The following is a 26710-nucleotide window of genomic DNA, read 5'->3' on the forward strand; positions in this document are numbered from 1 at the left end:
ATCTCAGATATATAGACATGATAAAAAGTCCATTCCAATTTTCAATTTTTAATTTTCTGAAGTTAAAATGTTTCGGATTTTTCAATCCTCAAATTTCTGAATTTTCAAATATCAACATTCGAATTCTTGAAATTTCCAAATATTTGAACCCTCAAATTTTCGAAGTCTCATTATTTTTAAAAATTTCGATTTAATATGTAATCATACTGTCACAATTCCGGGTCAAGTTGGGCTTGAAAAATACCCAAAATCTTGACAACATGGTGTCGATTTCTAACTTGTCTTCATTGTAGAAGAATCCTACAGTTATCCGTGGCCCGTAACAGAATTGATTCTCTTTTGCGGGTGGTCCGCGAACGGAACAAGACACAGCTCGGTCCCGAGGAAACATTTGAATGCTATAAATAAATATAAATAAATTGATTTTCTGGCATTAGCATAAGTAGCCGAGAGAGCCTCGACTCTCCTGTGTGCGGCTCGCGTCTCTTCGTTGTCTACCTCTTTCTCTCTTTCTTTTGCTCGCACCGACACAGACGTTGATTTATATACCGATGTCCCTTAGGTTCCTGCGGCATTCACCGTCTCTTTAACTTTAAAAGGACACGGGTCTACGATCAGGACGCGAGCCTGTCTCGTCTCGCGGTTGTTCGCGTGGGAATTAATTCTGAAAGCAACAGACTCTTCTACCATGGATGGTGCTGTTTCAATTAAACGATTCCAACGACCAGTAAAATGTTGAAAACTTAAAATATATGGTATAATTTCGAGTCCATCAATCCTTACGAGTCGATGTTTCAACACGAACGTCGATGTTTCCGAAAATAAACAACGAAGAACATGAAGGATGCTCATGATTCGTGTTTGGTATCAAGGCCGCTCTCGAGAGGAAAAATGGTCCTTATTCTTGCTATAAAATCAACCGTCTCAAGAGCGGCTCGAGGTCGGCTTTTTTCCCAAAAATCGGGTAATTTCGTGTAATCTTCACGGAGATTTGGGCGTGGTCAAACCACAAACATACTCCGCTAGGGAACGGCGTGTGTCATTAAACCGAATCTTCCAAACGACCCTGGCCTGTCTTCTCTCATCCTGCTGCCGGAAGAATGGGTCTTCGAATTACCTGGTTGCGTTAATAGACACCTTGTCGATCGACATTTGCAAATTGATGTCTCCAAACAACCTGACACCCCTTTCTTCATCGCAACGCGGTGAAAAACGAAACATTCGCATATTCGTGAAGTATCGATCGATGGATGTCCTTCGATCATCATTCGACAAAAAATCTCGTCATTTTATCGATCAAACGGTATATACATTTCTTTGCTAGATTGTTTAGTTAAGATTACGATTATCACTGAATCATCCTAGATATTTCTAGCCGTAACGTCATTACACTTCCACATTTGTCGCGTATCTTTTATTGCCATTTCATAAAAGGTGCGTAACAACTGACCCATATTCATATCCTTCGACCAGTACTATTCTATAGAAGATCGGTGTTAAAATACATTCTACAGACGTGGCCTTTCGCGAGAAAATCGCTCTCTCCTCTCATTCCTAAAACGTCAACCTGGATCAACGACGATGATTCTTTGCCATTGAAAACGCTCCACGCTTTCATCATCACGTTCATTATACGGACGAACGTTGTCCTTATTAGAATCAAGCATAACCCTGTTCAATGTCCATCTTCGGTCCGATACTTTTCGAAGGACCGATCGTTGTCTCCCCATCGTGGTCCCCAAGCGTATCTTCTTTACGGAGAATCCACCAAGAATACCCCCTATCAGAGTGCACCCCACCACAGCAGCTCCCGCAGAATCACCCTCCACTTCCGCTTCGCTTGGTAGCCACTCCTCTCAGCCTCTGTTGATACTTCCTCGCGCGTGTATCTCGTCAGTCGGCTTGGAGCCACGTGCGTGTGCTCGAGAAGCTCCAGCACGCCGGACGCAAGCCTCGTTCAGGATCGACTTTGTACTTCCTGCTCGTTAATAACACCTGACAAGAAGTTTTACCGTACGAACAAAGAAACTCAATTAGCAGAAGCTCTTAAGTGCGCGATAAGAAGTGTCTCTCGGAAAAAATAATCGATGTTGGAAGACAGAACAGTGGAACGAATCTTTCGAAAGATCGTCGACCAGTCGAAGAGCTAGCCACCCTTGCCCAAAGGAGTTAAGGTGTTCAGTCGAGAAGCGTCGAGTGTCTACGGCGATAGTCACCGATCAGTCTGCACCGTTGCCACGGAAAAGCAGGAAAGAACCGCGCAGTCTCGACGGTGCGTCTAAAACGACCAGGAAACCAAAACCCGAAGACAGATGGTGGAGGCAAGGAGGACTAAAAATATCGGCCGTTGGCACGCCGCTGGCTTGCTGTACTTCAACTTGAACAATTTTACCGGCTGGAGAACGTACCGTTCCATGGCCGTGCGTCGACTCTAATCCCGCTGAGAACTCGCAGACGTTGCGTTGGTTGGTCAAAGGAAGGATCGTCGAAGCGGTGCAATTCTCCTCGAAAAAGTACAAAACAATTTATTTGGTGTCTTTGCTTATCGTTTAATAATCCAATCTTAATGGTAACGAACAGTATCGGTGCAAAATCCATAAACTTTTATTCTCGGTTTAGTAAAACGTTGAATGATGGTCGAACTTGTGATTCCCCGAAGTATGGCTACAACAGATAAGGTATATATAATGTATTTTTTTTTCTACTATAAAATTTTATCATACTCCTGATTTTTTGTTTTTCGCTTTGATTACGTTTAATCTGTTGGGTAATAAAATTCGATAACAGTATGAACGAATGGTTCTCGTGACCAAGACACCTCGATTCTTCGATTTCCGATGAAACAGGGGAGATACGCTACCCATGAATCGTATCAACTTTCGCGTTACATAAACAATCGTAACATGTATACAACGCTGGTTTGCGTGGAGGTTCCTAATGTTCTCGTGTCTTTTCGCTAGGGAACGTGCCTCACCACCTGTATCCCACACGTATATATCTTTCTCGCGAGATCTTCCTACTGTAACCCTACACACTCGACTACTTCCGCTCGAGACCATCGATCCAATGACTCGCTGATTGTTTCTACCGTTAAAGTTCACGAGCAGAGTCGATTAATTTTCCATTCACATCCGCTGAACAGGTAATTCCGAATGAATAATCGAGTCGTTCGTGACTCCGCGAATATTCGCGTACTTCGTTCCTTGTAAGTTCACACAAGTAGAAGCAAAAGATACAGGAAAAGGATTTATAGAGGATTGATGTTTTATCGACTAATTGTTACCAATAATTTACGAGCTTGTCGTTCATTGGCACAATTAGCAGAGCAACAGAAACTGATTGCTCGCAATACGCGAGTGAACATCGGCAATTACCCAACGAGTCATAAGAAGAAGCTACTTCCTCCACTTTAATTGGACCTCTTAAACCCGACAGCATAGAATCTACGCTCTAACAACTTCTTCTTTCGAGAAAATATCGAATTCCATCGTAAAATCCATACCAATTTCATCCTCGCACGATCATCAGTCTCTAAGCAACAACGAGCTTCAACCTTCCATCAGCTCGTTGCAGCGTATTACTCGAGATTAACAAGCGAACGCGAACTACCTCGGGTGAGAGTATCCGGAAAAACGCTAATAACAAGCTCCTCTCTGATCGATGGTTTCAGGAGCGTACGAACGAGAGCAGAAGACTTCTAACGAGCGTCGAGTGGTCGCTTTGAAGCTGCCCCCGTACCACGGGGCCATCCAGAAGCAGCGTCGCCGAGGGAAAAGGCTTTTAGCTCCTCCTTGAGGCCCAGGTTCTTCCACTCATGGTGTTTTACGGCGAGCTCGTTTGAAATTCTTCGCGTGGAGTCGCGGCCGTATTTATAGAGCCGCGCGCGGACTCGCGAGTTCGCGCACGTAGAATCACGCGCGCGCGCGCGTAAATCTCCTCTCCAGCAAGGAGGAGAGAAAGGAGGAAAGGAAGACGGTGGTGGAAGTTCGAAGGGAAACGCAGACAAACAGAGAGGAAGGAAGACACGCACCGTATAAACGGAGAGGAAACGAGAGAACGAAAGTTGCGTCGACGAAGGGACGAGCACGCGGGCACGTCGCGATCATGAAGCGATGTATCCGCGACAGGAGCACCGGCCCGCTTCGTCGTCGAGCACGTCCTCGACGTCGTCGAACTGTCTGCGCTCGCTGCCCCCACTGGCAGGCCTCGATTCACAGGGCATGATCGCTCGACTGTTGGGGGCGAATGCGTCCCTCCTGTTCCTCCTGCTATTTCTCGCCACGATACGCTTCGCTGTCTGCCTCGACGACGTCTCGGTGAGTATTTAGAAACTTTCTGCCGACGTTGATTGGCTGTTTCGCGTGAGTGCCTTCATTGTTGCTAATGAGATGGGAAAATTTTGTTTTACTAAGTGTAATGGAGCGTTGAAGTCGTTTATACTGTTAGAATGGCAGGGTAAATTGATGAGAGGCAGTTTGAAGAAGAATTCAGAATATTTGGTTCATGCTTAGTTTAAGTGCGGTGAAGGGTTTTAATTACTGAGGTAGTAAGATTCAATTTCCTTTTGAGATAAGATTATTCTCATTATAAATCATATACAGGATACAGTGGTAATAAGTTTGTATTTTTTAACTTTTTACGTATATTATTTTTAATTATGGAGTACACAATCTCATTAAATATTCTTTAGGATTAGCGGACTCTCTGTAGTGAGAGGGTAAAGAGGGATAACGCGAGAAAGAATTCGGAGTATTTGATTGATATTGAGTTCAGTGCAGTTTACGACTAATCACTTAGTGAACTGACACGCTCTAGTTCTTATTTGCAATCAGATTTAGACTTACATCGAAGTATCGAGAACTAAATAAATTCGATATAGCTTGACCGTCTGATAGGCATCCAAAAAATGTTCAATTGAGCAAGAACAATCGGTACTTATGTACCCGTAGTATCTACGGCAAGGTACTTTCTAAATACTCGAGTATCTTCAAGCCATTGAACGGGCACGTGGCGTGTGTAGAGCACGAAACCGCGATTATTAGGAAAAAAAGCAATTGTGGCGAGCAAAGCTTCCGATTAGCAGCGGCGTTTGCCAGGCCCTCGTTTCATTAGTTTCACTTTCTGCGTGGAAATCTGATCCAAAAAAATTGTTTCTATGCGGTGCACGCGCAATTGAGCAACCGCCTGGCGGAAAATATTCATAATATTCTTGACGTATAAAAAAAAAAGCGAGCGAATATTACAAAAAACATCTCGCAAATCTCGAGAACAAGATAATCAGAGTAGGACGCATACTAATCTGCTTAATTAAAACCGAGATAACCGCGTATTTGCGAGTAACATGCCTTTTACACGAAACTCGACAGCATTTCAAGACATCGTTAACCGAAATCAAGCCTCGGTTTGATGCATCGAGATCGACAATTCTTTTCAGTATTCAAACCCGTTTCTCGTTCAAAGCGGCGTTAATATTGTCGATAACTTTGCGAATGAAAGGATCGATCGTACCGTACGGGGCATTACGCATTTGATTAAAATTTAAGTCTGACGATTATCTATACTTATTCGTACAAATGCAATTACCTCGTAAATATTTTAACGCGGATCAAAACAATCGAGCAGTGTGACGACAGTTTGAGCACGTAGATAGTTCGAATTCGACGAAATCGTGAATAAAATGTTTGTATGATGAAAAAGTAAAAATATGTATCCAAGCACCGTATCGCACAGAACTTGCTTTTTTGCGCACATGATATATAATTCAATTCGTCGCGTCATCAGAACTGAGTCTGCGATAAGTGGATGTCTAATGGACGTAGATGCGGTGATTATAATTACAAATGAGAAGGAAACCTCTGCAAGAAAACATTTAAAAAACAAACATTCGTATTATGAAGATTTCCTAACAAATTTCGCACATCATACTAGATACGGCAAATACATTTAAACCATTTGAAAAACATGCAGGGTTACTGAGGTTATTTTATTGATGATTAAGATCACGTGAATATCACAGAAGGATCGCGAAGGTCATGTCATTGACGCTTAAGGTCACGAGAAGTCATAGAAGTCGCGTCATTGAAATTCAAGATCGTTTAAAGTTTAGAGACGAGCCATCAAATTCGTTGCATCGGAGATTAAGATCATTTGAAGCTCGCGAAAGGTCATCGAGGTTGTACCATGGACATACTATATCATTTGGAAATCACAATAGTTCATTCGTACTCATCATGTTCATCAGAATCATCGTTATTAATCGGATCGTGGTAATTTATAGACCATAGATCATCGTTAATTTAATATTCTATGAAGTGAAAGTAAATCGAATACTTTCAATCCTCATTTACAGAACAAGAGATTAACCCTTGGCATGTTTGCGTTTCTTTAAGATGATCCATTCAAAACCATATGGTATAGTATCAAACTAACTGTCTCATTTGCAGACGATCGAAGATACAAAATAAATATACCTGGAATTTTTCGCCATTCCATTAATCGTGAGATATTTTACCCTCCTATTTCAAGACGAAAGTCGATGGCACGTTCGCCGTGTATAACGTGCCGCAAATAGAATTCCTGGATGGGGACGCGAACAGAAGGCACCGGGCATTTAGAAGTCGGTTTCATGGAAGCAACAATCAGTTACCTACATCGAAGAGAAACGGTGTTCTTCCGCGAGTGCCGAACGATCTGTGCCGATTTATTGTGCCGGCAAAGAAATTGGTAGAATGGCGTTTAGTAGGTAGTTTCAGGATCGCGTGAAGCCTCGGGGGCCTACGGTGAGGCATTGTGTCAGTCTAAACCCGGTAATAGCGACGCAATCGTCCGGAGCCTAGGCGGAGGAAACGATGCTTTCGCTTAAGATACCCTGGTAATTACTATAATTTCATTTCGTAGCCGTCTTCGAATCCTGCTGTTGATCCTGCGTTTCAAGGCTTGTCGTTTCCGCGCCTGCATTCCCCTTCGAACGCTAAAATAAAAGATCCGATGGAATATTCAATCGAATTATCGCTTCGAAATATCCAAAGGCGCTTAAAACCTTCACGAACCTATTATATCTTCAACAAACGTTTATTTCCGCGATTAAACGCGTTATCGATACTTTTATGATCTATCATTAATCCAGATAATTTTGATCTTTATATTACTTGTTTCCAAAATTTTCAGGAATTCTGGAGAATCAGTGTCTATTAAAAATATATGAACCATAAAATTATAATATCCTTCGTGAAATGAAAATGCTTTAAAGAATTGATAATATGTAACTTAGGTAAAAATTCGTGATAGTAACTCTCGTAATAATAACTCATGATACCAGGAATATTAAATTCTCAAGTGGGACACTTGAGAGCTAAGAACCTTTTCCTGCCACTCCACTGATGCTTCTCACAATCTGATATATACAGTAAACACAAAAAAATATTTCTATACAATTGTAACTATTATACGCGCATTTACACGCTAATTAAATAAAACCAAGTACATTGAATATCGTGTAACTTAGTGGTCATTATATATGACTACAAAAATTTGATACTCGCTGCAAAAATGAAATATAGAACCTGATAAAAAGATGCTTCTCTGTAAAAATAAGAGAATGTGCGAGTAGAAATACTTTTCGTAGCCGCGTTTAAAAGAATGAGAAGCGAGTAACGGATTAAAAAACTACGAACACTGATTCATCGCCATGAAATAAAAATGTCGCAGAAAGTATATTAAAATCTAATTTAGATGAAAACAAACAGCAATAGTTCTCGAGTTACCACCCACAGTCTGAACAACATCAAAGAGTAAGCTTCGTGCTCGAGCGGAACACTTAACCGAAGTTTTTTGTTGGCTCGCCACCGATGATCTCGATAACGTCTCCCCGCGAAGTACACAGTCCCCGGTTTATATTTAGTGCATCCTTTCGCCCCCTCGTTCTCGATTACGATGTTTTCGTGCACCAAACACCATCCCGTCTCCGTCGAATCGTAAATCCATGGAATTGCTCCTTCGGCTTGTCAAACGCGCCAGATTCACAGCCGGACGATTCAGCGTGCGGTAACATCGATACCAGTGCTCGGTTGTCGGTAATCTTGTACGAACAGCATCATGGCTAGGCGAAGAGACGAGGAACGAGTATCAGATAAAGGATAAGCATTTGTTTGAGTTTCCTCTTGGACTCCTTATCTGAACTAACACGCCAATTTATGAGTTGATCCTTGGACAAGCCGCAGATAGCGAACAGATGTTGGACCATTGCTTTTCCTTGCTTCCTCCTCCTATGGTGCAACGTTCGAAGGGATGAGTTCTTTTAGAACAAGTATTTTTATGAAAAATTGAAGTTTAATCTTCGAGTATAGCGACTTGGAATTTTCTCCGCAACGCAATAGGTCTTTCGTTAACCTTTTTCTGGAATTAAAAGTTTGTTGACTGCGAAGAAAAATTGCCGCTTGATCGGCATTTTTTAAAGCGTTTCTCTATGCAAGAAGGTTCAAACTTCTAAATATCTAAATTAGGAGATGCAAAATCTACCATTAATAACGGTATACCGCGACAGAATAAAATCACGAAACCGTGACAAATTTTCACGACGACGTTTTCGTACCAATTGAGTGAAAGGAAGGTCACCTTCCATCGTCTATCTTCTTCTTCGCGTTTCTCTTCCAAACAATTGCGCATTTAATAATGCAATTAATAATCGGTTTGCGGTGAGTTTGGCTACGATGAAGAAATGACGACGTGTCAATCACCCGTAACTCTGGAGCCGCGTAAAAATGGTGACTGACCTCGGGGGCGCTGGACACCCCGCGGTGAAACTTCCTGTCGCGAGATCCGCTCTCTCCTCCACTCTCTCTTTCTTTCCTTGTGATTCTATTAATGTGTCGAGATCGTTGGAATAATTTACCGCTATCCAACGAAGAACACAGGGTCATGAGCGGACAATGTAGCCATGCGAATAGGTCGTAAGGTACATGCTGAAGATCCGTCACCTTTCGAAGATTAATAATCGGTACGACCCTTCTTTTGCTTCGTACTCTCACAGTATTGTTAACCGCAGGAGCTCCCTTTGTGTAGTCCCATAAGATATCTCAGAGGATGATTGTAAACGTATCTTTAACAGCTGACGATACTAATGATCGTAGCTAAATGGTAATTCCTGTAGTAACAAATTACCAGAAAGTTCTATATTTCGCGCCTTTTATCTGTGGGAACTACAATACATGTCTTGTGAAAAGAAATATATTCTTCTTTCTCCATTTATTAGAACTTTGAAATTTTAGTTAGAAAATTTTGCGCAACTCATTTCTTGAAAAATCATTAAACAGCGAAGAGAAGTGCTGAATTTCTATTATGCGAACAGAATTCCACATTTTATACTAATATTCCTATTCGTATTCTCGACATACATTTTAATTTGCTAGGTTTCCCTACAATTTCTGTATATCTTTAAAAATTTTGTCTTGACCATGAAGATTAACTTCGAAGATAAAGAAATTATCATTATTCCATTGGAGAAGCTTATAGTTAGGCGTCTAAAATTCTTGCTAATCATTATCGTTCGAATTTTCACTTCCCATAGGGATGTATGAAACGTATCGCGTGATTTTCATCGTGTCTCAAGTGGATTCGGAGAAGACGTTCCCTGGACACCCCGCGGAGGCTTCTCCTCCCGCGGGATCAGCAGAGCCAGCTCGATTAGCTTCTTACTACATATCGTGACGACTATCGCGTGGAATTTCAGTCCGTCCCGGTGCAGGAAGTATGTTAGCCTCGCGTCTCGTAAAAAGTTGTCGCAACGGGGAAGAAAGAAAAAGCGAAAGAGAGTAGACGGAGCGAGGACGATCGTGAGGACGAGCAAACGAGCAGAGATACATATAGTCTTTCTTCGGTTCCTCCTTCGCTCTTTCACGATCCCGTTCGAGGCTGGTGAATCCTAGCCGATCTTTCTTCTCACCCTCTTACGATCGATGCTTTCCTTTGACTCGTTTCTTTTCGTATTCCGTACGATCGTCGTTCCATTGTCTGGTGAAACGGCGGAGATCGCCCGCCTGGTGATTAGCATTCCGCGAGAAACGGATTCCTCGACGTCGCTGTCGGTCTGTTAACGATTCCAAGTGTACCGCTCGAGTACGACATAGAAAGGTGGATTTATCGGCTTCCAGAGGCATTTAGAAAAGTTAAGATCCATTTGCTGGCGTTAAAATAATTAAAACTATGGAGAAACTGCTTCTATTTGGCACATATACAGAGGATAAAAATGTTTCCCTCTTTATGTGTAAACTTTGCGAAGTGTCGATAAATATGTCCGTTTCACAATTAGAGCTAATGTTTCGTGTCATCTCTTGGTGAATTTGCAATTTTATAGTGCACTTGCATGATGCTGTTGAAGCTTCGTTCTGTGACCAGGAATTTCTTCCAATATTCTTCCAAGTATCTTTTCGGCGATTATTTTGACTTAAAAATGAATTTTATTTTATGCTCCGAAGGAAAACAAGGTATAGCTTGAAATTATCTCATCAAAGTATCTATTTTATTGAATACCATATCGAAAATAGATAATGGGACATCGTTACACAGAAGCCTGACTGATCCATTTCATCGAAATTGATCGTTTGAAATTACATTCTAATACAAAAATTCTGAAATTTCCAGAAGACTCAACCGATTAGTTTATCTTCTAAATGACTCGCGCGTAAAGCAAGCGAAGAAGTTGATCTTTAACGGACATTCTTCTCGTTGAATGTATCCGAGAACACTGAAAGCTAGAAAAATGTAATTACAGAGACGTGTTAAGATCCGGCGATTTATCGAGAAAGAACAGCGACAGACGATATTAATTGGCGTGCAGCACGCGTGACATTGTACCTTTACCCGAGCTTTAGCAATCGTCCAGCGAGAAGTGGGAACCTATCGGAACGAGTTATTCCGGTATAACTTGCCCGCGCACAAAGAACTGCCCTCATTAATATTGTGTATTAAATACAACTCGTTTTCTGCACGACCGATTTAACGATTCCCGCGAAACGATCAGCATGGACCGTGTTTACCAAACGGAGCGGTTTATGCTCGTGGGCCGAGCCACGAGACCGTCTTTTCTCGAATCCACGATCACCGTTGAATTATCGATCTCATTAGCCGCTAATGTTGCTCCCTTTTATCTACTCCTACTATCACTCGTTTTACGGGTTCCTGATTAAAAACTATGGCCGCGTTTCGTTTAGAGTTCGAACGGATTGGTAGAAATGGCAATAACTGGCGAGAATTTCAGTATAACATAAGTAAGCACATACTTGGCCGAGATTTTCGGCGACCGCTTTCTAAATACTGAGCCGACTGACAGCCAATTAAACTTTTGCTTCTTATCTTTCTATATATGTGAATGTTATATGTGTTAATTTAATTTAAAACGGGAGCGAATGCAATCTATATTTTATATTTATGACTATCACTCGCCCTAGGAAATTTTCTTCTAAGGATTTATATCGAGTTTCTATTTACATATGTAAGATAGTAATCTGGGGATAATTCAGGGATCGATTCTGTAGTCTGAAAATCGAGTCTTTATTATGAAGTAAATAATAAAATACAAAAATAAACAACAATTAGTATGCGTCTATAACAATAAATAACAATAATTATCTAAACGGGAAATAACAAATCCTTAGTGCAATGTTTACCTGAAAATCGAGAATCGATTTTCAACGTCCTGAGCTACCGATCTTTCTTCTTCAGTCTTTAAAATCTTAAATAACTATTCTGTAGCCTTGTCTGTCTCTAATGTAACTCTCTGTCCGTCCGTTCGGGAAAAACGTGCTTCTTAAAATGGTCGTCCGTAAAACAAAAGAAGATCGGTCTGCCCGTGAAACACAGCCTGTCGTGCTACCCGTAAAACAAAAAGAATCCCTATCCTACATGAACTCTAGGGAGTTTACATATACATCCACGGAAAACAAATTGAAAATGGCTCGATCATCGGAGTTAATTTGATTCTCGAAAGATTATACATTAATTATGTATTCTGCTAGTAAAATAGAAAAATGTTTAGATCTGATCACTCGTTGATCATTTGATCATCTTCGTGGTCATCGTAAAAATTCTCAGGAAATAGATTGATTCATAAAATTACATAGACTAGAATCGAAAGGCATAATCATAGCGTGCAGGCTCTTAGATGATAACGGAGATATGTAAATTATCTTCTACTAAAGTGTCGGAAGAAGAAAAAATTGCAAGATAGAAGTTTACTTGGAACATTCGAGAGCTAATACAAATCTAATTGAATGTAATGGCGGATTAATCTCAAATTGACCATCGACCATTTCGACGTGCCATTAATCGACTCTCAACAATCACGTCGTAAATTCCTGCGTCGTACGAGGAAGCGGCGATCGGATCGGCGAAGTCGTAGCTGGAATACGGCCAGTCGTAACACGCCGCCACTTTTACCGAGCGTTTCCACGGGATGCGACGCACTGTAAATTCAAGGGACAGACGAGCGTGGAAAATGCGAGCAAAGAGCGGGATTTAACGAGAACGCGGGCTACCATTGAAATTTACGGATGTGAAGTGGACAGACGAGCGCTGAATGAACGAAGAACATACAGAAGTCTGCCAGAACTCCATGGAATGGATCTCGGATGACTCTGTGACCATAAATGTTACACGAGTGTCACTGTTTTATGAGATATGGAACGATTTGTTGGCAAACACATGGCACATTGCGATGAGGTGTCAAGAAAATTCTTTTTATTCTGTTTACTCTTTTTTGTGAACGCTTCGTTTTATTACATTTTTTTAGATGAATTTAAAACAGACGAATTTGGGTCTTGTGTTTGTTAAGACTATACAATTTAATTTACGACGATTTTTTTTTGAAGTCTTGTGTATCCAAACGAGTGATTTATATATTACGGATAAACGTGCTATTTCTCTCTCACATGTCTCCTGTTTATTTATTATTTTACTCGCGGTGGTTGATTGTATATTATATATGAGCATAAAAACTGTATATCAATTTGATTATAAGAATAGATCGTCTGAAATCGGAAATTATGCCGAGGTCAGGGTTCAACCGACAATAAGACGTCAAGTGATAACAGATAGTAACTATTTCGCGATTATTTTAGATTCGGCTGTCATGCAATATTAACCTAAAAATAAAGATTGCCTCACAATCTTCTCACTAGAATTTAAATTCTTCTTACTCTTGTCTTCCTTTTCCTATCATTTCCGCTTATGTTTATAGACATTTGATCTATACTAATATCATGCACAGTCTAATCAGACAAGACATTCTTTCAAACTCAAACTACCCCTAACTCTAGCGTTGATCGAAGAAAACGTTTCAATCAACCCCTTCGACTCTCTTTATCGACCAACCTTATACAATTCGCGGTTCGATGATGAACATGTCCTAATAAAGAACGACGCTTGAAAACGATGAGTACAGCGCGTCGTGGCAACGATCCGGAAATAACCGTGACTGTAAAAGTCAGCCACCGGACGTTAAGCGCATGCAAGAAGAAGAGGAACGTTTAACGGTCGTCGTTGAAAAACCGGGGCAGGTGACTGCCGCATCCATGGACCGGCTCCGTCGTAACAGCGAGGCTTTATGGTTTCACGGTTCGAGCCGCACGACTCGAACTAATCCCGCGAATTAAGGCTCGTTAATAGCCAGCCAGAAATAGCGACCTTTACTTGTGTAAAGTCGCTGGAGAACACCGCGTTTCCGAACGAAACTGCCGCGAAATTGAGCGAAACCAGCGGAGGAAGAACACGCGTCGCGCTCGACGAATCAATTATCATCTCATTTGCCGTGGAACGTGATTCCATGATGGCTCTGATTGGACGGTGGATGACACTCGACGGACGTGCACTTGTCGCGGACGCTTGATTCGTGCCTGTTTTTTGCTTCTTTCGTGTCATGATCTTCGTTGAGAGTGGAATACACGATATGTATGCAGTTGAGAAATTCAGTTTTGAGTGATTCCTGACAACCACGGAGAAAAATTTTCCTGTTTCACGTTATGAGAATTTAACGACGTGTGTTAGGTATGCGTGGAACGATAATCGAGCGGTTTTATGAAAAACAGACTCGTATCACGACAGATTATTAATATTGTGGTGTCAAATGAAAAATGACAATTATGTCACAATAGTATGTACTCGTTTATAGGAAATTAAATTTTGGGAAAAATTATGAGGATATTTTAATAAACGTTTGTCTACGAAAGGATACAACGAAGGAATTCTGTTTCTAATTTCTGTTCCACAAACTTCAAACAAAGTTGCAACTATAAAGTTCAAGGAAAGCTGCCTCCTCTGGAGATCCATTTTCAGAGAAAGTCGTCTGTTCGCGTTATCCAATGTAATCGAGCTTCGAGTAACAGACGGCGTCGAGAAAACAAATGCACGAGACTAAAGCTGTCCGGAACGACTATTTTTACTTCGTTTCCCTTCGACGAGACCAAGTAATCTCTCGTCGAACCTCGCTCCCCAAAAACGCAAGCAAACATTCCTTTCAAAGGTTTCAGCTCCATCGTCCAATTTTACATGGTATACGGTGGCTGCAAAAGGTATTTCCACATTATTGTATTGATTATAGCATCTACGTGTACTAATTAACTAAATCTGAGAATATTAGATTTCCCCTCATTCAGTAGTATTGTACTTTTTACTACAAAAGTTTGATACTATGGAAATAAAATTTAAAGCTAGGTAGAGAAAAGTTTCATTGGAAAATTTGTAGCCATTATACTTGATTTAGAATATTAGGGAGATTTGAAAGAAATCTTTGTGTGACTTGTGCGATAAATCCATTACACTGAAGCAGGCTGAGAAATAGAGCAAGAAATAATATACGTGTGCAAGAATGAGTGGTTGTAAAGAATCTATGCATGGATTAATTACTGCAAAAATTAATCGACGTCGGAATTGTGAATCAGAAGTCAAGAGTTTGAGGAAGAAAAACTCTCTAAGAAAACCAATTGCATACACGATACTATTACATTGTATTAAGATATATATAATATCACAGTATTATATACATACGTATAATAATAATAATATATAATAAAATATATAAGATTTGTATATATATGTACAAATCTCTTTTCTCTCGTATATATAATATTTTGCCTATATTTCCAAGCAACCTTTACTATCTCTCAATTGAATTTTCCGAAATTGATTTTTCCGCAATTGAACTTTACTCGCCAATTGTCGAATTTTGCAAGTCTTGATCACAGTCATACCAGACGAGAAGGTATGAAGCGCGGAATCGTTTCGTTAGATTCAGCAGAAGTGGGCGGACAGCGGCGTGCTGCTCCTCATTGCACAAGCGAGAGAGTAAATCACGCGATGATCTCATCATGGCATTAAGATATTACGCGAGGGAGGAAGAGAGAAACAGGAAAAAGAGCGATGCATATGGAAGATACAAGAGACGCGATAAACAAGGCAGCCGCGCTACCGTTGCACTGGCAATAAATTCCGTGGGAGTCGAGTTCAGCGACGTTCTTCCGACACGTGACACGTTTAAACGTTCCGTGTCGGGACTACGAGAAACAAGCAACGCCCAAGCAATAGCTCAGGGTTATCGTTTTTCAGTGCAAATCGCCTTGGAAGAGACGCATGCCGCTGGACAAAGCTTAAATCGTCCTTTAAAAGTAACCACCGAGGAGGAGGACTGGTTCTGTTAAGTGATCTGTGTGGTCTCTGTGTTTCTCCCTTTTTATTCCTATTCTTTTCAGATGAGATTTAAACTCGTACAACTGAAGATTTGTTAGGGTATGGGCAACCACGGATTTTTATGCGTTTGCTCGAAATTTAAAAGTGCAAAATTCTATAGACTATACGTAATAAGCAAAATATTCAAAATAGTGCTCTCCTTGCAATATCTAATTGGTTATAATAAATTCCTGCTTAAATTCAATTTTTTTACTTATGCTTATAAAATTATAAATTTCTATACGAATCTTCAGTTTAGATATAAAACAAGGAATCGCAAATGGCTGTATTCGGTTGTTTTTTCATTATCGAGTTTTAATGGGGTGTTGCCGCTATCTGTTAGAAATACTTTGATTTTTAGCTATTTATATTTTTGTAGGGCATTTATTTTTTAATAACGTTGAATGCTTCGCAAAATCTAGTAGAAACTAAAAATGTTAATTTAATTTATTCCAAAGCCTTAGATGTAAAGATGTATGTATGCTACTTGTTCGAGGAAAGAGTATGGAGATAAAAAAGGGTAAAGAATTTGATTATGCAGCGATTTGGAAAGTCTTTTACAGGACCCTCCGTGAATAGGTCGATTCTCTTGCACTTTCGCTTTCGCGGTTTGCTCATAGCAAACAGCCACGTGGGTATAGTCAGAGGCACGGTTCGACTTTTGTACAACTAAAGAGATGCAAATTTAAATGGCTGGTCACTTAAGGCTAGTGAAACTCTAGGACTGTCCCAGTGGGTGCAGTTTGAAATTGTCTTGCGCAGGTTTGCGTTTCATATTACTAGATAATAAACTTCGCAACTTTATAATAATTCGGTTAAGAAATTGCCGTTGAACAACGGTAAAACGTGTGAAATATCTAAAACTACGCTCCGCAGTTTTCCCTTCAACGACTATCGCCTCGCGAAATATACTTAGAGCTGTTCCATTCTTGTCCCATAAATTTGAACACCAATTTTCTTCAGGTTTTTCGCTAAAATTTATTCAGACTTAAAATTCTGTGGCTGTATAAATTTAAGACTACGCAGGTCTTCAAAACGAAATTCTTCTACGATCTTCGAAATGAAATTTCACTTTGTTTCTTATATAGTATCATCAAATAGAATGACGCTTGTTATAGCACATCATTGGATTCACTGTTTAGATAACATATTATTGCTTAATTATCGAAAAGCTCGGTAACTGGAAGAAAGTTTAAAACACGAGATTCTTCAATATTTTTAAATAATTGTACAAATCTAAGATATCACACTTCGCGTTATTCTTTGCGCCAAAGAAATCACTAAAATCAGAAGAGAAAAGATATTTGAAAAATGTTGATGGACAAGGCTGCACGCAAGCTGCATTCGGGAAGTAGAATCTGCCGGCAGTGGACAGACCGATCGTTAATCCGCGAACGGTATTCGAACGCATTCTTTCGCAAAATGCGCTGAGTCTTCGCGGAAGAGACGAGTGTCGCATTATGAGAGCCATTCTGTTGAATCGTTACAGACAAGACAAGCATAAAACGACCTACGCGATGGCAAGGAACCAGGACGACCCTTCAATTTCTTTCCAAACCATTCCAATTGAAATCGATCAAGTTCGTTTCTATCGATTGCTAGTTTTGTTTCAAGAGGAATAAACTTTCTATATACAATCTTGTTCTCGGTGAACAGCAAGGCATATAAATAGGAATACAAATTGCTCGAGTGCACTAAACAAATGTCGCGTAACGCACAGAACAGCGGCGATCCAGTCACGTTGCAGTTACGGTTCGTTTGAAAAGCCTCGAATGACATTTACGCGGTCTACAAGCGTACCGTGACTGAAACGTCAGATCGGACCCAACCCAAACAGATTCAAGGGGCTGGCTTGTTGTAAGATCTTCTTCTCTGCCTCATTTGCAAGAGACAAAATTATTGCCTGAGAAATAGTTTAATGGTCTTTGAACGATGGTTTGTCTAAAGTTAATTGACTAAGTAGAACCAGACTCCGATATACCGTTCAGATATTCTATTTTCTATCCATTTAGAAGAGATACTCTCTATTTAGGGAAGATGTAAGGCTGTTCGTTACGGTCAAGACACAACTCGCGTAACAATTATGGTCCACAAATTCAATTACTAATCTAATTTTAAAAACGAATTAATTATACCATTTCCATTTTACACACGTGTAACTTGCACGTAATGTATAAGACGTACGCAACTGAATGTGTAAATTGCGAAAAATGAAAGTCCTAAATACCAGTAATTTATAATACGAGAAAATCAAAATTCCACATTTCTAAAATACCATTTGTCGTTCTATATCCAGTCATCGCGTATCCTTGTTACGCTGTGTACTCCCCGTATTACACCGACTTAAATCGTCGCTCCGTAAACCAGCTCACCGCCTACAATTAAAGCGGACACAGTTTAACCCAATGAAAATCAGGCGTGTGTTCGCGGAATTCTCATGGAGCGAATACAAGCGGCACGATTTACGCGACGTCGCCTGTAGCAGACGTCATCCTGACCATAGTAGGTGGACGAGGACCTTGGCCTTCGGATCGCGCGCACGAGCACATAAATCAGGCCGGGATCTCGCCATAGCGAGCGTTCCATCGCCGCGACCGACCGCGAGTATTAAATCCACGGTAGCCACGGTGAAGAAATCACCGGCCATTTTCGGACATTGGACACACCGACCGCGCTACCATCTAAGGTATAGTTGGGGCGTCAGCCCGCGAAACGAATGTCATTGCTTCCGAACCTTATCCATCTTCTTCGGCATGGACGTCGCGCCGGTCCTTTCCATCGTTCTTCTCCCTTGCTTCGATCCTTCTTTTTTCGCAACCCCCTTTTTGCTGGACCTTCTTCGCAGCCAAGATACCGCGGCACGTCGCGATCCTCGCGGCGGAAATGGATACACGATTCATTTTTTTAAAACCTCCTTTTGCTCGTTTTGCTTCGTCGAGAACATCGATGTACTTTAGGGGTAATTGTGCCTTTTGGATCCTTAATGGGGAGAAATGATGATTTGTGTGACGCGGCTGTTTTATAACAAGTCTTTGTTACCGAACAGGAACATGATGAACGCCTTACAATGGATAAATCAGAGTATAGCTTCTGCAATGTTTCAAGAGGAATTTTAAGGAGAAATTTACGGAGAATTTCAGACTTACATGTAATTTCTGAATGTTGACCATTACGTTCAAAAACGACGCTTTCTATCGTTTTTATGATAAGTCGATGTAATGGATATTTCCTGGAATGTTTGAAAAAAACTACAGAGGAATCTGGAGAAAGTTCTCAAGTTGAAAAATTTGTGAATATCGGTGCTTAATACCTTGAAGAGCGAAGTTCTATGTTGTTCATATAATGGGCTAAAAAGCTGGATATTTCCTAGAATATATGGCGAGGATTCCAGACTCGAACACTTTGTGGGTTCTTAATGTATACCGTGACGAATATTTTCTGCTGTTGTTAGCGAGAATTCCAGGCTTTAATGGTTTGCGGATCTTTAGTGTATATCGTGGATATTGGTAGGTACTTTCGATACCATTTCTACAAAATGAGCCAGCATTCGTACTTAAGTACAGTTACACGAGCATAAGGCGCAGACGAATAAGCGCAGGTGAGCACAGCGGTGGAATGTATCTTGGTAGGGTGCCGTTCAGGGATGCTTTGAATACGAAACGGTATTAAAGTTGCATACGTAATGCCAGTGAATCATTTGTGGCACGGACTCACGGAATTCTCGCTACGTTGCAACCAACAGCGAATTTCTCTTCGATGATGCCTCGTACTACCGCTGTAGAATCTTCCAGGATAAAATTCCATATTTTTTTAAAGTTTGGTTTCGCTGAAAATAGTCGACAACGACGATTTTCGTCGGGTGTCCATCCCGCGGAATCGTCTCACTCGCGAGTGGCACGCGGTTTTTGCGACTCCATCGAGGAGATGCAGGACACCGCGAACTTCAGCCTAGTTTGGCCATGTCCAGACAGCGACGCGTACAAATTCCTCGTACGTTCTGCTCGTCCTCGTGTAGACGAGAGACGTCCTCTTCTGTTCCAATCGTCTGCTTTTTCTTTGGCGATCATGTCGCGGAAGAAATCTGGTCTTTCTCATATTTTGAATATCTTTGAGTATTTTGCAGTTCGTAAGATGTTTATAGAAATTCATCTTTTTCTTTTTTAATAAACGTAAATAAAAAAAAGAACTCGTACAGAGATTGGTTTAATCTTTTAACCGAGGAAGATAGACGAATTCGAGGCTTGGATCGTCAATTTTTTGGGATATACATAGTTTTCCTATTTTCTTCATTTGGGAAATCCTTGGCAAGAAATGAAACTTGGTATCGCAGAATTTTCAAAGAAAACTTTTGTCAATCCTTCATTTTTTTAATGTATTCCATTTATTTTTTTAATTCCATGAAACTTTTAATTCCATAAATTAAACTAACTTTTAATTCCATGAAATTCCATAGAAAAATTTCTATTTAACTCTACTGTTCTCCTCGGGTCTTTAAAGTTCAAAACACTGTATCTTGTGCAGTCGTATATTTTGCACATATTTTAGCATTGAAATCTTCCATATGCGTATAAAGACCCGCAATCTAGTTACAAGAAACTGGATTAAAGAAAATAAGGAAGAACATATATTCGTGATCTACTTACGGCGTGCGAGAACCAGTTTTCCCTTTTGTAGTCAGTCGCGAAGAAATTAATTGTGCAATGCGAGAACATCGTTAACCCTGAACTCTCGGGTTGCATACGTTTAAGAGGTTCTCTCTACGCGGACAGAATTAATCGAATCATAAACTCGAGGGGAACAACGAAATTAATGTACCTGATTTAAATGAATCCAATGCAACTGTTGCTGGGACAACATCATAAAGTTCAACGATTCAGAGATTCGTATCGCCTTTGCGAGACTCGAGTTTGTCGAAATCGGTGAATCCGTCTGGCTTTCTCTCGTGTTAATCTTCTACATATAATAATTTATTTTATTTCGAAATATGATATAGGTATTGCATTGTTGTCTAACTTTCTATAATTAAAATTTTGTTTGTTTCTAAGAAACAAAATTAAAATTGATTCACCGTGTCTCGAACACTGAGGTGCAACAATTGCGCAGTGGAAAATAAATAAACTAGAATATAGAAAATAATATTTAATATTTAATATAAAATATAAATACGGAAGATAAGATAAGATAAAGTTTGGCAGATAAAATTTTCTTTAAAAATAAACGTACGAAGATATATGAAGAAACATATGAAGATACGTGTGTAAGTTTCCAAAGTATATGTTTCTTCAACAAACATACTTGGGTATACATAATTTTCTAGGAACGAGTATATTACCTCTGACGTGAAAGAATATTGTATAATTTGTCAATTATGGTAAGAATCTAGGTCGGCGTGTAAAACTTGAAACAATTAAGTCACCAAAGATATATCGTAACCAGTAATGGCAACCAAAGCTTCTGAGAAACTAGTTGATAAAAAGAAGATCACCTTCGCGCTTCATACGCCCCATGACATCATTCGTCTATTGTCTTGTTATACCGACGTTCTTTTTGCCTTTAAACTGAAAAAGGGATAATCATACGTACGTTCGATGAACCACCCTGTAGACAGTAGAATATCGCTCATGATCGCCCATCCAATATTTTATTTCCCAAGACGGTCGACCTCGATGAGGTAACTTCGTTGCTAGTTTGTCCCGACCATTGTCTAGGATAATAGGAGACGTGGGCTGGATCGATGAAGGGTGTGATCTGCGTGTGCCAGTTCCATTTTCATTCATCGAGTGTTTATCAGCAACCTTCTTTAAGTCGAAAGGAAATTCGATCGTAATTTCGCTATTTTATCCGCTTACGTAAGCAACACATCAATTCTAAAACAGTCATCGAAGGTTATGGATAAAATTATATCAGATAATTTTCATCTACGTTCATAGGATTATTCGTAATCGCCGGAAATTATTAATGAAATTTCATTTGCTAAATTTCTGATGAGGATATTTGTAAATTTTTGCCTATTTTCGAAATATTCACTGAGAATTATTAATTAAATTATACTTATTAAATTTCTGGCAATGATATCCTCAAATGCTCATCTACACTCAACGGAAGGGTATCATTTTGGAAATATTCATCGAGAATCGTTAACAGAACTATATTTACGAGCTTCTGTTGTAAAAAACAAGTGATGTATCAACGAAATTATTAGGATTACCAGATCTTAGATGCGCGACGCGATGATGACATTGAGCAACGACGCCGCGCCGGTGGTTACGTTCCGGTGCCATTTACGAACCGGCAAATTAAGTTTAGTGCTGCGTGCTGATCGTTACAGCCTTGCGGAATGCTGGACGATATCCGAGACGGCCGACAGCAACGTCAGCAACTGGTCTATTAACTCTTTGCTTAAGAACGAGTAATTGTTCCCCATTTTTTGCCGTTCAAAAGAACGATCCGCGTACGTAGGATGTCGATCGAGCTTCTATTGCTTTCGTTGTTCGTACTTCGTCACGTTTTTCCATGATTCTTCGTTGACCTATGGCATCTCTCGTTAAGCGTATACTTCATGGAACAAGAACATATTACGGATCAATGACAATTAGTTTTCTTCAATATTTGCGAGTTCTCAAAGTGATCGACTAACGACCAATATCTCCGATTATTAGTCTTTTTTGCAATCTTCTATATATGATGTTTCAATATATAATTATAATTACGAAATATAAACGTTTCATGTAGAATTTTTTGATAAAACGTATAGAAAATATGGTATTATCCATACCTTTGCATCCAAAGAAAATTTGGTATTATCTAGAATAGATGTTAAGATAATAAATTTCTTTTTATATATTCTATAAATTTTGCAATTTCTCAGTAGAAACTTTTCTAAACTTTTCTAAATATGGCAAGAAAGTGCGAAGAACGCGGCTTCATCGAAACAACATCGTTATCATTAATATCAGTAGATCTGGCTTATTTGCAGGGGTTCACTTGTTTAATATGTCTGTGGGATACGTTCTTTCAAGCATATGCGACATATATTGATCGTACATATCATTCTATCCTTTGTAATAAAATTAAAACAAATATCCTGCATATGTGCTTTAACAATAGAAAAACACGATTGTATCAAAGATAAGTTAAAGAACGCAGTAGGCGTAAGTTAAGATATCAGCGCAACGAGTCATAGTAAAACTTAATGCAACTTAATCTGTCCAATTAAAATCCACGCGACGCGACGAATTCAGCGCGAACGCGCGCGCTGCGTGTCTGTCAGTTAAGTTCGTAGCCGTTAATCTCAAACCGTATTTGCTACGATCTGCCTACGTGACAGACGTGTAGCACAACTGAGGATTGCGTTTCCTCGCACGTATCGCTCGATGTGTTATTTACGTACCGTTATCAACGTTACAGCCAATCGAATAAAAATAAAAATGATACTTCGTACTGTAAATAATTGCTGTATCGATATATTCTCTTAATTAAGAAGAAGACCAATCGTTTATAACGAGTCACGATCGCGTTCTGCCTTTCAGGTGTCGATGATTAATTACACGTTGCTCTCTGCTAATTTTAGAGCGGAAACGAGACATTCATGAGCGACGGGAACAATGGCACTAGCTGGCAGCGCGTGGTCGGCCAGAATTCTGCTGTGGTGCAGTTACCAAAGAACAGTGAGTGTTTCTCAGAGTTTCTTTTATCCTTTTAATTGCAGAACATCTGCATATGCACTAACGCATTATCATTTGTCTGCTACGAAAAGGTATTTGGGCATATCCTTATTTTCCAATGGTCCTTTCCTTTGTCAGGTTTTATATTTCCTTTCCAAATGAAACAATTCCGTATGATTTTTATAATTAAATAAGAATACTACCAAATGATATGAAATTTAATATAGTTACATGTGATTAATTAGTAGGAAAGCGTTGCAAAATGTTAGAATATAAATTTGTTATGTAAAATGATTGTGCAGGATCCACGAAATTATCGTACTTCACGAACTGGAGCGAATGGAGCGTGTGTGATCGACACTGTACGCAGAATCGTGTTCGAAGGTGTCGCGTGAAGAAAAAATGTAGCACCACAATACTTAGAGTGAGCTTTTAAATTTTATTCTGTATTGTATTTTAAATTATATTCTGTATTGCAATTAGTATTTTTAAGTTGGTCTCAGGCGTACAGTATAATGGAATTCATTGTATTCTGTGTAGGAAGAACGAACCTGTCAGCATAACAGGAAGAGTAGGTGGAGGAGATGTAAGCAACATCAACGACGAGGTCATCGACAGAAGGATAAATTTCATGTTATACAGGTAAAATTTTAACGGTACATTTAATTGAAGAAAATATATCATAGACTCTATAAATTATCTAATTCCATATCGCAGAATTTTGTAGGGAAATTAATTGTAAATATTTGACGTTAGGTGCCTAGAAAGGAAGCAGAACCTAGGCAAGGGAGGCAGAGAGGTAAAGACCAAACTATAGGATATTATGGTAAATGGAGTAGATGGTCGCCCTGTACAAGATTATGTACCACTCAACGTCACAGGTGAGTATAACATCCAACAGTTAAAGAACCGTAAATCTTGTTGAGGTATAAATACCCACATCTTCTATTTTTTCATTTAATGATCAAAAGGTGGTGCAAGAAACCTGGAATTTGCGGTCGCGACGTGATAAGGGAGAGTGCCTACTGTTACGTGGAGGGTAGCTTCTGCCAAAGATGGATTCATCGAAAAATTCGTGGAAGCCAAGAAGAGGATAGCGATGGTGAATATAGCAGCCGAATGTTCTGTTTAATTCTTCCAGGGAATATTCATCGCTTTTCATAATTACAGATATCGTATTAGACGAGTTCGAGTTGAATCCCAACACAGTCGATAGTTTTATTCCTGAAAAGAATTCTCATACTTGGAGATGTGGAGTTCCGAGCACTCAAAAGACATCTCGACTCTCTTATTTTACGAGGATCATCGGTGGCCGCCCATCGACTCCAGGAAGTTGGCCCTGGCAAGTTGCCGTGCTGAACAGATTTCGTGTGAGTTCATCAATTTAAAATTTTAAATTGCCTCTTAATTTTGACTTATAAATGTAAATCTAATTATAAATTGTACCTTAATTGGTTCAATTAATTGCTAAAATAAAATTATTTTACAGGAGGCTTTCTGTGGGGGTACTTTGGTTTCACCAAGATGGGTATTAACAGCTGCACATTGTATCAGGAAACGACTTTATGTTCGCATTGGGGAGCACGATCTGACTGTGAAAGAGGGCACCGAACTGGAATTAAGGGTATTTGGCGCGTATACACATTCGCGTATGTAATTTTTTATATTTTTGTTAATTAAATTTTTTATTCCTATTTTTCAGGTGGATTCGGTCACGATACATCCCGAATACGACGCAGACACAGTGGACAATGACGTCGCTATGCTGCGTCTTCCGGTTACTTTAACAGCATCACCGTCCAGAGGAATCGCTTGTCTCCCAGCGCCTAGCCAGCCTCTACCCGCCAATCAACTGTGCACCATTATTGGCTGGGGAAAATCGCGAGTCACTGATGACTACGGAACCGACGTTCTTCACGAGGCACGGGTACGTTGCATTCAAGTACCATCGAATTTAATAGCGTTCACCCTTCTTGTTTCATAGTTTTTCAATTTAGTAAAACTAAGATAATCACTTTTGGTATTAGAAGTAATAGTTTCGTTTTCCTGACATTCCTTTAAATATATCTTAAAAACAGTCTGACTAAAGAACAATTATTTAAAATGAATAATGTTTCTATAGCTTTGAATAGAAATTTTATTATTTTAGAATTTTCTACTATTATTTCGAACGAAAGTTTTTCCTATGTAAGCCAGGAACTTAAGAATATTTGTACTTATTAGTGAAAATAGTAATTTTTATTGATCCGCTAATGGACAAGTGCTTTAAAAAAATTAATCAAAAATTTATATCATCAAGTTTCTTGCTCATTTTCCATTTCAGATACCCATAGTTTCTTCAGAAGCATGTCGAAATGTCTACGTAGATTACAGAATCACCGATAACATGTTCTGCGCGGGATATCGTCGCGGAAAAATGGATTCATGCGCGGGTGACAGCGGAGGCCCGATTCTGTGTCAGGATCCCAGGAGACCCAATCGACCGTGGACCATTTTTGGTATTACTAGTTTCGGCGAAGGTTGTGGCAAACGTGGAAAGTTCGGAATATACGCCAGACTATCGAACTACGTTCGCTGGATCAGCAAAGTGATGAAAGAAACTGATGATTTTGATTGAAATCTTCATACCTTCACACACCTGTGTGTTTGGCTCTAATTATCGTGCTCAGTGCTATTAACTGTGACCCGTAACAACCTTTGAAATAATATCCAGCGTGCTTTAAACGCAATTAAGTATGAGGACGATCCGAGTAACAGATTAATCATTCTCACCGCCAATGTTCACTCGAAACGAATGCCATTTATTATTAATTTTCTTTCTCTCTCTACTGATACAGCATTACTTTGTATACCGTTAACAACGTCCATTTTATACAGATAGATGACAACAATAAAAAGTAATGTAATGTTGTTGTATAAGTTAGGACAAGTGTAACATTGTAGATAGTTTAAGGGAACAGAGCTATTGGTGACGAGAATCGACAGCCGACAGTTTTCTATTTAGTCTTAAGATCAGCAGGCGATGATGGGCTAGTGGCCACGTGTAGTCCTTGTGAGACACGTAGGCTTAGGTCAAAAAGGATGTGCATGAGCGCGTGCGCGCACGTGTGTGTGTGTGTTTGTAGCGAGTGCCTGCGTGAAGACAAGAGAGTCTTAGCCAGCGAATGTAAGCGAACGGAACAGCGAGTGTGAGCGACCGTCTCTTTTTTCCTAGCAATAAAATAATAGTTCAAGCTCTCGTAGTAGTCATCTATCATCCCTACAGTAATCGTTCGATTTATCATACAAAACAAGGGTGAATCTTCATGGAGAATCGAACACAAAACACAGCC

The 26710-nt window shown here is 39.8% G+C and overlaps 1 protein-coding gene across 4 annotated transcripts; it reads left to right on the forward strand.

The window, feature by feature from the left end:
* Positions 1-1871: 1871 nt before the first annotated feature.
* On the forward strand, positions 1872-26616 carry LOC100642698 (chymotrypsinogen B). Of its 4 annotated transcripts, none has more exons than XM_012312523.3 (11): positions 1872-2678; positions 3671-4316; positions 23285-23381; positions 23681-23802; positions 23919-24020; positions 24135-24259; positions 24350-24480; positions 24561-24748; positions 24868-25002; positions 25081-25305; positions 25702-26616. In XM_012312523.3, the coding sequence occupies exons 2-11, from the start codon at positions 4113-4115 to the stop codon at positions 25993-25995; spliced, it is 1623 nt and encodes a 540-aa protein (XP_012167913.1). In that variant the 5' UTR covers positions 1872-2678; positions 3671-4112; the 3' UTR covers positions 25996-26616. The 4 variants fall into 4 exon arrangements, with proteins under 4 accessions (XP_012167913.1, XP_003398242.2, XP_012167915.1 ...); XM_003398194.4 differs by having other exon boundaries at positions 1873-2678; positions 24549-24748; XM_012312525.3 differs by lacking the exon at positions 1872-2678 and having other exon boundaries at positions 4183-4316; positions 23244-23381; positions 24549-24748.
* The last annotated feature ends 94 nt before the right edge of the window (positions 26617-26710 follow it).

The sequence above is a fragment of the Bombus terrestris genome, chromosome 10, assembly GCF_910591885.1.
Source record: "Bombus terrestris chromosome 10, iyBomTerr1.2, whole genome shotgun sequence".
Taxonomy (NCBI): domain Eukaryota; kingdom Metazoa; phylum Arthropoda; class Insecta; order Hymenoptera; family Apidae; genus Bombus; species Bombus terrestris.